This window comes from Physella acuta, unplaced genomic scaffold, assembly GCF_028476545.2.
Source record: "Physella acuta isolate Inbredline_101_S28 unplaced genomic scaffold, ASM2847654v3 ptg000491l, whole genome shotgun sequence".
Lineage (NCBI taxonomy): Eukaryota > Metazoa > Mollusca > Gastropoda > Physidae > Physella > Physella acuta.
In genome coordinates, this window is record NW_026732010.1 from 263,076 (window position 1) to 274,441 (window position 11,366).

The 11,366-nt window shown below is 37.8% G+C and overlaps 1 protein-coding gene across 1 annotated transcript; it reads right to left on the reverse strand.

Annotated features, from left to right (window-relative positions):
* Positions 1-4,190: 4,190 nt before the first annotated feature.
* On the reverse strand, positions 4,191-9,883 carry LOC131944424 (uncharacterized). Its single transcript, XM_059305026.1, has 4 exons — positions 9,509-9,883; positions 5,377-5,478; positions 5,099-5,158; positions 4,191-4,437 (listed from the first exon to the last, which is right to left on the reverse strand). Exons 1-4 carry the CDS (start codon positions 9,827-9,829, stop codon positions 4,324-4,326), a joined length of 597 nt encoding a protein of 198 aa, XP_059161009.1. The 5' UTR covers positions 9,830-9,883; the 3' UTR covers positions 4,191-4,323.
* Between the last annotated feature and the right edge of the window lie 1,483 nt (positions 9,884-11,366).

Here is an 11,366-nt window from a genome sequence, read left to right on the forward strand (position 1 = left end):
CTGGGTGTGTGGGCTGTGTGAGGTTGCTGTGTGTGTGGGTTGTGTGAGGTAGCTGGGTGTGTGGGTTGTGTGAGGTAGCTGGGTGTGTGGGTTGTGTGAGGTAGCTGGGTGTGTGGGCTGTGTGAGGTTGCTGTGTGTGTGGGTTGTGTGAGGTAGCTGGGTGTGTGGGTTGTGTGAGGTAGCTGGGTGTGTGGGTTGTGTGAGGTAGCTGGGTGTGTGGGCTGTGTGAGGTTGCTGTGTGTGTGGGTTGTGTGAGGTAGCTGGGTGTGTGGGTTGTGTGAGGTAGCTGGGTGTGTGGGTTGTGTGAGGTAGCTGGGTGTGTGGGTTGTGTGAGGTAGCTGGGTGTGTGGGTTGTGTGAGGTAGCTGGGTGTGTGAGGTAGCTGGGTGTGTGGGTTGTGTGAGGTAGCTGGGTGTGTGGGTTGTGTTGTGTGAGGTAGCTGGGTGTGTGGGTGGGTTGTGTGAGGTAGCTGGGTGTGTGGGTTGTGTGAGGTAGCGGAGTGTGTGGGTTGTGTGAGGTAGCTGGGTGTGTGGGTTGTGTGAGGTAGCTGGGTGTGTGGGTTGTGTGAAGTACCTGGGTGTGTGGGTTGTGTGAGGTAGCTGGGTGTGTGGGTTGTGTGAGGTAGCTGGGTGTGTGGGCTGTGTGAGGTAGCTGGGTGTGTGGGTTGTGAGGTTGCTGTGTGTGGAGTGTGTTGTGTGAGGTAGCTGGGTGGGTGGGTGGGTTGTGTGAGGTAGCTGGGTGGGTGGGTGGGTTGTGTGAGGTAGCTGGGTGGGTGGGTGGGTTGTGTGAGGTAGCTGGGTGTGTGGGTTGTGCTGTGTGAGGTAGCTGGGTGTGTGGGTTGTGTGAGGTAGCTGGGTGTGTGGGTTGTGTGAGGTAGCTGGGTGTGTGGGTTGTGTGAGGTAGCTGGGTGTGTGGGTTGTGTGAGGTAGCTGGGTGTGTGGGTTGTGTGAGGTAGCTGGGTGTGTGGGTTGTGTGAGGTAGCTGGGTGTGTGGGTTGTGTGAGGTAGCTGGGTGTGTGGGTTGTGTGAGGTAGCTGGGTGTGTGGGTTGTGTGAGGTAGCTGGGTGTGGGTTGTGTGAGGTAGCTGGGTGTGTGGGTTGTGTGAGGTAGCTGGGTGTGTGGGTTGTGTGAGGTAGCTGGGTGTGTGGGTTGTGTTGTGTGAGGTAGCTGGGTGTGTGGGTTGTGTGAGGTAGCTGGGTGTGTGGGTTGTGTGAGGTAGCTGGGTGTGTGGGTTGTGCTGTGTGAGGTGGCTGTGTGTGGAGTGTGGGTTGTGTGAGGTTGCTGTGTGTGGAGTGTGTTGTGTGAGGTAGCTGGGTGTGTGGGTTGTGTGAGGTAGCTGGGTGTGTGGGTTGTGCTGTGTGAGGTGGCTGTGTGTGGAGTGTGGGTTGTGTGAGGTAGCTGGTAGCACCATTTTTTCCTATCCTTCAAAAAGTACATTTCAGGGTTTCATACCATGGTGAAGTACGGGCATGGAATTTATTATATACAAATATTTATGTCTCTTCTTATGAAATGTGTACTTCTTCAACTGTTGCATTTGAAAAGTATTTCTAATAAAAACAATATGGGACTTGTATAGCAAGGCCTTAAAAGTGTTCAAGGACTCTCATATCATTGTATAGACAGTCTTGTGTATGTGGTGTATCAGCATCGTGCATTACAGGCCTTCATCTTACAGAATCACCAATCAATGTATGATGGCCAGAAGATTCTCACCATTTGATGGCCAAAAGATTCTCACCATTTGATGGCCAAAAGATTCTCACCATTTGATGGCCAAAAGATTCTCACCATTTGATGGCCAAAAGATTCTCACCATTTGATGGCCAAAAGATTCTCACCATTTGATGGCCAAAAGATTCTCACCATTTGATGGCCAAAAGATTCTCACCATTTGATGGCCAAAAGATTCTCACCATTTGATGGCCAAAAGATTCTCACCATTTGATGGCCAAAAGATTCTCACCATTTGATGGCCAAAAGATTCTCACCATTTGATGGCCAGAAGATTCTCACCATTTGATGGCCAAAAGATTCTCACCATTTGATGGCCAGAAGATTCTCACCATTTGATGGCCAAAAGATTCTCACCATTTGATGGCCCAAAGATTCTCACCATTTGATGGCCAAAAGATTCTCACCATTTGATGGCCAAAAGATTCTCACCATTTGATGGCCAGAAGATTCTCACCATTTGATGGCCAAAAGATTCTCACCATTTGATGGCCAAAAGATTCTCACCATTTGATGGCCCAAAGATTCTCACCATTTGATGGCCAAAAGATTCTCACCATTTGATGGCCAAAAGATTCTCACCATTTGATGGCCAAAAGATTCTCACCATTTGATGGCCAGAAGATTCTCACCATTTGATGGCCAAAAGATTCTCACCATTTGATGGCCCAAAGATTCTCACCATTTGATGGCCAAAAGATTCTCACCATTTGATGGCCAAAAGATTCTCACCATTTGATGGCCAGAAGATTCTCACCATTTGATGGCCAAAAGATTCTCACCATTTGATGGCCAAAAGATTCTCACCATTTGATGGCCCAAAGATTCTCACCATTTGATGGCCAAAAGATTCTCACCATTTGATGGCCCAAAGATTCTCACCATTTGATGGCCAAAAGATTCTCACCATTTGATGGCCAAAAGATTCTCACCATTTGATGGCCAAAAGATTCTCACCATTTGATGGCCAAAAGATTCTCACCATTTGATGGCCAGAAGATTCTCACCATTTGATGGCCAAAAGATTCTCACCATTTGATGGCCCAAAGATTCTCACCATTTGATGGCCAAAAGATTCTCACCATTTGATGGCCAAAAGATTCTCACCATTTGATGGCCAAAAGATTCTCACCATTTGATGGCCAGAAGATTCTCACCATTTGATGGCCAAAAGATTCTCACCATTTGATGGCCAAAAGATTCTCACCATTTGATGGCCAAAAGATTCTCACCATTTGATGGCCAGAAGATTCTCACCATTTGATGGCCCAAAGATTCTCACCATTTGATGGCCAAAAGATTCTCACCATTTGATGGCCAGAAGATTCTCACCATTTGATGGCCAAAAGATTCTCACCATTTGATGGCCAAAAGATTCTCACCATTTGATGGCCAAAAGATTCTCACCATTTGATGGCCCAAAGATTCTCACCATTTGATGGCCAAAAGATTCTCACCATTTGATGGCCAAAAGATTCTCACCATTTGATGGCCAAAAGATTCTCACCATTTGATGGCCAGAAGATTCTCACCATTTGATGGCCAAAAGATTCTCACCATTTGATGGCCAAAAGATTCTCACCATTTGATGGCCAGAAGATTCTCACCATTTGATGGCCAAAAGATTCTCACCATTTGATGGCCCAAAGATTCTCACCATTTGATGGCCAAAAGATTCTCACCATTTGATGGCCAGAAGATTCTCACCATTTGATGGCCAGAAGATTCTCACCATTTGATGGCCAAAAGATTCTCACCATTTGATGGCCAAAAGATTCTCACCATTTGACGGCCAAAAGATTCTCACCATTTGATGGCCAAAAGATTCTCACCATTTGATGGCCAGAAGATTCTCACCATTTGATGGCCAAAAGATTCTCACCATTTGATGGCCCAAAGATTCTCACCATTTGATGGCCAAAAGATTCTCACCATTTGATGGCCAAAAGATTCTCACCATTTGATGGCCAAAAGATTCTCACCATTTGATGGCCAAAAGATTCTCACCATTTGATGGCCCAAAGATTCTCACCATTTGATGGCCAAAAGATTCTCACCATTTGATGGCCAAAAGATTCTCACCATTTGATGGCCAGAAGATTCTCACCATTTGATGGCCAAAAGATTCTCACCATTTGATGGCCAAAAGATTCTCACCATTTGATGGCCAAAAGATTCTGTACACATCTTTTATTACCGATATACGGTTAACACAAAACATTTCTCACAAATACTCTCTATACAAAACATGTCACAACACAATAAATACTCTCTATACAAAACATGTCACAACACAAATACTCTCTATACAAAACATGTCACAACACAAATACTCTCTATACAAAACATGTCACAACACAAATACTCTCTATACAAAACATGTCACAACACAAATACTCTCTAAACAAAACATGTCACAACACAAATACTCTCTAAACAAAATCTTTCAACACAACTGTGGGACTTTCAAAGATTGTTTTATCAAAAGACAAATACAGCAAGACTTAAGTTACTCAAGGACAAGACTGAATTGGGTCAAATCTAAAATGTATTTGTCTGTGAGCACAGCAGAAGAAATCTAACTACAACATCTAATGACATGGGCGTGCTGAACTGGAGGTGTGCCCATACAATAACACTTTCCTGCTTTTAAAGCCTTGGTCAAAGAAATCCGTCTTGTCTTTATCAGGGACATTCTGGGCTTCCTGCAAACATACGGTCAAGCTAATCAATATTTTGACATGGTCAAGCTAATCAATATTTTGACATGGTCAAGCTAATCAATATTTTGACATGGTCAAGCTAATCAATATTTTGACATGGTCAAGCTAATCAATATTTTGACACGGTCAAGCTAATCAATATTTTGACATGGTCAAGCTAATCAATATTTTGACACGGTCAAGCTAATCAATATTTTGACACGGTCAAGCTAATCAATATTTTGACATGGTCAAGCTAATCAATATTTTGATTGTTAAAATATAATAATAGAAAAGGTTGTTATTATAACATTTTTTATTTTAAAATGTGTTAACTTTAAAAACGTTAGAATAGAAACCATATAGCTAAGACAAATTGTGCACACAATGTACACCCCCTGGCACAGAAAACTTTATGTAGGAAACTTTAATGAGTTCTCTACAAATTAAACTAAAGATCCAATTGAGTCCAATTGTAAGTGACATTGCACTGTCACCTAGTCCTGATCAATGTGCCAAGTTTCAAAGAAATCTGTCTGACAGGAGTGTTGGAAATTTTGGCAGCCAGTTTCAACCACTGACAACAGAACACGAAGAACAAATAAAGTGAGGCTTGTAAACAGCAATTAAGATTCCCATTTAGAAATTAATTGTTGCCACTTACAGCGCACAAAAGTGTAGGTTTGGCTTGATAGATATAAACTCCTCCATTTCTCGTCCAGTCCTAAAGGAAAAATATTTTCACCAAATTAATTGAGAGCATTTTTAATCAGATATTCAATTTTTTTTTCTTGTTCATTTCAACTGGATTATGTGTAACTAGTTTAAAACTGTACATCTGATCTTGCCATAATTTGAATGTACTACTCAAACAAAGAATGGAACCTATTAAAGAATGTATAACAAGATGTTTTAAAATATAAAAACAAAAGGTTGACTTACCATGCGATGATATTTCAAATGGTACCAGACAAAGTAGGAGGCACCAAAGAGCATCAGTAACTTGGGGACGGTAGTCCTCACTGCACTGGCAGTCTCAGTGCCCTAGAACAACAATCTTAAACTTATAAAGGTGACATTTTAGGAAATAGTTAGGCTATACATGAAAAGCTATAATATGAGCTTCAGCTGGAGAAAATTGCAATGTTAGGTCAGTTTGACAAACTTATTATTAACAATAAAATCAAAAGCTGATAAACCAAACAGGCTTCCTACTCTACCAATTTTCACAAGCAAGGTGGTCATTGATAACAATGGTTTGGTCATTGATAACAATGGTTTGTTCATTGATAACAATGGTTTGGTCATTGATAACAATGGTTTGTTCATTGATAACAATGGTTTGGTCATTGATAACAATGGTTTGTTCATTGATAACAATGGTTTGGTCAATTGATAACAATGGTTTGGTCAATTGATTACAATGCTTTGGTCAATATAACAATGGTTTGGTCATTGATAACAATGGTTTGGTCATTGATAACAATGGTTTGGTCATTGATAACAATGGTTTGGTCAATTGATAACAATGGTTTGGTCATTGATAACAATGGTTTGGTCAATTAATAACAATGGTTTGGTCATTGATAACAATGGTTTGGCTAACATTACAGGATCAGATATCATCCTACTTGACCCCTAAACATTCTTTTTAAAAGGGCAAAAAAACTTTTTTTATATAAATAAGATATCTGTAGATAAAAACAAAATTAAAAAATAATAGTTGCTGCAGTGGCAAAAGTTTTAACATTAGTCAAAAATGAGCCTAGTATATATAAAAATGTACATCATTTTTATTTATTTTTGTGAAAAAAATGTTTATTAATTTTTTTTTTACAAATACAGAGATATGGTAAAAAGGTGAACCAATGCATATTGAGAAGGTAGATATTCCTAGGAGAAATGTAATTTGGCACCTCGATAGATGGCTAATTGGCATGGAAAAACTGTTGGTCACTCTAAGCCCGCAAGGACTAAAAGGTGACCGCAAGGGAAATTCTCCTAGTATGAGCTATATATCTAATATACATTTTGCTCAACGACCCCCTAAGCCGCTCCGCGAGGTTGTGGACCAACCCCTGAAGGTAACAGAAAAACTTTCTGCCAGTCGGTTAAACCCAAGAAGGCCATTAGGTGAAAAAAGTAAACAAAAACTTCGACATTCGGGCTATGTAAAATGGAGGTAACTTTAAAAAGTAATTTTTTTCAATCAATTTTATACTATTTTTTTTAAAAAGACGAAATTTAGCATTAGTTTGAGTAAGAATTGCATTATACATTAAAGTATATATCCAAAAAAAATTTGTAGAAATGAACTTTGAAAATTAATGTAATATAATATTTGATTTAGACTATCAATGGAGCCTCGGTAGTTTTAATAACCTTGTGAGCAATAAATTTGCAACTATTTTACCAGCATGTGTTTTTTTAAAAACAAAATTATTTTCAAACTTAAGTACTCCACATAACACCTAATTAATTTACCATTCAAATTCTCAAAAGTTCTTTTGAAAACCTAAGCAAAGCTAGGCAGTATGCCTAGTCTATATATAAAAAAAGCAATGTGTTTGTCTGTCTGTATGTTTGTTTTTTATGCATTACTACATCTGCAGAATTGACCACACTAAAAAAAGTAAAAGCTAAGGTTTTACCCTCAACCAATCATCCAATTATTGTCTGCTAAATCTGTTCTCTAGGTCAAACGCAATCTAAAAATAGACACCAGGACTGGCCAATTTTTTCACCTTAGCAATTCAATGCTGACATCAAGTTGGTTATTTTAACACCAAAGGTAGGCACAGGTTTAAAAAAAATATATAGTATAGAATCTAGACTAGATTTAGTCCTAGTAAAGAAACAGTACAGCATTAGGTCAGATAATAGATCCAGCCAGATCAAACTGTTCTTTAGTCAAATAAGTGTTTTTACCTATATCTGGCATGCGTGGCACTAGATTTCTCTTATATTATTAGAAGCCCATGTGAACTTACAAAAAACAAAAATGACCAGAAATAGGCCTGATTTTGCTTGGATGGGGGGGGGGGGGGGAGAAAGAAGCGACATCACTGACGATCTCAAATCCAGATTATGACGTATGCTGAACTCACTGTGACCCAGCCGACCGTGGTGGGATTTAATGCCCACTGGCAAGATAACGTAAGCAAGCAACCATGAGAGCGACAATGTTTGGAAACTATTGAAACTTTAATGGATAAAAAAAAGATTCTAAAATAAAAATGTGACATTAGCAATATGAAAAAAATAAAATATTGTAAGACACTGATTTTCATGATTTGAACTCATAACGCAAGGGCTATCATTATGAAATTTAGCTGCAGCACTGTTGACTCAACCATGCCCAATGTGTTAGAGTTGAGTGTTAGCAAATTAAATATTAAGCATTTTCGATCAGTCGACAGTTAATCCCAAAGGAAATAAAAACTGCTTCATTTTCTTACAGCAGGACAAAATATATATTTTAGATATTTCTCGTTAAATCTAAAAATTTTAATTTAAACATGACCACTAAATAATAGACATCCATATTTAATCCATTAGGCAGTAATTTTGAAGTTTTTAGTTAGTTTTATACTAAATTACTTAATTTAATATTTATTGTCACTCACTGCCATGGTACGACACACCTTTCCATTACAAGCATGTTATATTACTCTTACATCTGAGGCCACGGCAAACCATGAATCTGTTTGACTTTTTAATTGGCTATACACCAGAGTTCCTCACTAGTGATGAACCAAATAGCGGTCACATGGTTTTGAAAAAAAAAAAATTTGTTGTAATATGAACGCCAGTCTAATAAAAAAACAACTCACAATATTTGATTTCTTTTTTCATAGACTGATAAAACTAATAATGCTTTATGTTCTCACTCATATTTGTACCTACACCGTTGATATTTTAAAAGTTCTATTAATTTTACTGAAACCAACTTTTGAATTTAGCCTCCATTCTCCAAACCAAATTTTAAAATGCTTTTCTGGCATATATAGTAGATTTTCTTACTAAATCTAAAATTTACCCAAATTTCAATTTAAACATGACCACTGAATGATAGACATCCATATTTAATCCATTAGGCACTAATTTTGAAGTTTTTAGTTCATTTTAAAATAAATTACTTAATTTAATATTTATTGTCACTCACTGCCATGCACAACACACCTCTCCATGACAACACTTCTTACATTTGAAGCTAAAAAAACCACAAATCCAGTTAGACTTTTTAAGTGGCCATGCACCCAGAGTTCCTCACTAGTGATCATCAAATAGAGGTCACGTGGTTTTAAAAAAATAAATAAATTTGGTTGTCATTCAAAAGCCATGTTTTATAAAAAAAAAGTGGTTAGCAATATTTGATTTCTTTTTACATAGACTGATAAACCTAATAGTTCTACAGACTTCAATTCATTTTTGATAATTAAAAAGTTCTAGTATTTTTAATGAAACCAACTTTTAAATTTAGCCTTCATTCTCCAACGCAAATTTTGAAATGCTTCTCTGGCATATAGATCTAGATCTATAGCCCTGCCACCTATAGTGTGTTGTTATAACATGAAAACCCCACCATTTTGCTCCAGGTAAACATTTTTAAAAGTAATTGAGTAATTGGTAGAAGGTCACTGGAACTTGGCTAAAAAATCGTCGGAAGTCATGTGTCCTATCCAGACGCCATATTGTTGTTAGATACCGACCACGCCTCTAAGTCAGCGAGTAATACTAATATATATATAGAATTATATAGCCCTGCTACCTATGGTTTGTTTTTATAACGCAAAAACCACGCTATTTTGCTTGTGGTAAACATTTTAAACAGTAATTCTAAGAAGGTCACTGGAACTAAGACGAAAAATCGTCGGAAGTCATGCATCCCGTGTGTACGCCATATTGTTGTTAGCAACCGGCCATGGGTTAGCGAGAAATACTATTCTACTGAATTAGAAACTACTAGTACTAGTAACTACTACTACTACTCATTACTACTCGGTACGCTCACCCAACGTTCAACAGTTAGATTCTCTACATCGTTTTAAGAGTAGGCCTACTAAATACTTACAAAAATTGCTTTAACTAGTTTATAAAAAATCAAGTCTGCAGGCTTTTTGTACAGCTTTCTAAATATGTTGCAGGGTTGTAGTTCAGGTACTTGTCTTGCATCGTGATGCAGAACTTGATCATTTACCCACTGTTTACGAAGTGCTCTTAACTCAGGTGTCAAACCCTCTCCGCTTAATCGATTTCTTTCCAATGGTACTGGTTCTATCTCCATTGGAGGATATGCTGACTTCTTAAACCAATCCATCCGCTCTAGTCGTTTAGCTCTTTGAAAGGGTTTTTCCATCACAGGGTCAATTTCTACATGTTTTGAGTCTGCCATTTTCTAATACAACACTAAGGTGACCTAAATCAAGGGAAGCTACTCCAGAATTTTAAGTTTTGTTTTATACTTACTTCGAAACGGAAGAAACGAAACATAAGCTAACTCATAAACTTGTTTTAAAGAATAACTAGGCGAACCGAGATCTAGATCTAGATAGTACTAGACTAGACGACCCAGTATTTATTTCGAAACGGTCTGTCTGCTGCACTGAACAACACAAACCACTGCCACAATCCCATTAATTATGCTCACCTTGTATAGTCTTTTAACACCAAGTGGTATTTTTGAAACTTCTATTTTTTTTTTTTTTTTTTTTTAAATCTATACCGACACTGGCGATAAGTCACTCAACGACAGTCTCGTTGAGAATAGTGTAGGATCGGCTGGTTTGTGCCATCATCAGTAAAAAAAAATGTAATGAGCACAAACATTTATTTACTTTCGAACTGGCAGATCTGTCAACCGTATTAATTCTAACAAAAATTGCTAATATTAAAATATTATGGAATTTAGATCTAACAGACATTTTTAAAAAATCAATCTAGGTATATATATATATATATATATATATATATATATATATATATATATATATATATATATATATATATATATATATATATATATATTTATTTATTTATTTATATATATTTATATATATATACTAGCTGCATCCCGTGCTCCGCACACGGTAAATCTTTTTTAAATGTACCAGCTTTGGAACAGAACAAAACAAACAAAAACATAAACAAAACACAACCACAAACACAACCACAACACAACACAACCACAACACAACCACAACACAACCACAACACAACCACAACAACAACACAACCACAACAACAACACAACCACAACACAACCACAACACAACCACAACACAACCACAACAACAACACAACCACAACAACAACACAACCACAACACAACCACAACACAACCACAACACAACCACAACACAACCACAACCACAACACAACCACTACCACAACATTAGAATCACCACCAAACAACACGCTTTTTTAGGCGTCCGCGCCCAAAGAGAGCCTTTCCGGCATTAAAAATTGAAGTCACATAAATAGATCCTACTCCATAACTTACAATAAAACAATGCGATGCAAATAAATGTACGGCAAGTGGTGTTTACTTTTATGGTTCTAAGAAAACACATTGGCATTGTAATTAGAATCACCACCAAAAAACACGCTTTTCCCAGGCGCCCGCGCCCAGAGAGAGCCTTTCCAGCATTCTCTAAACTATAATTCTAAAATTTCACCATCTGTTAACACCGAAAAACAAAAAAAAACAAGTTAATAAAAAGTCTAGTGACAATTTAAGCGCAATTTCCTTATGTTATCCATAACAATTTTAAATCGAGATAAATCATATATTCAGCAAATAAATAATGCAACACAAGTAGTTTTAATAATTCAAAACAAAATAGAAATCAGTACGGAAATTGCGCTAAAAAGAGACAACTATATTAACCTATATCAACGGAGGCCTACACGATGCTCAGTTTAAAAAGTAG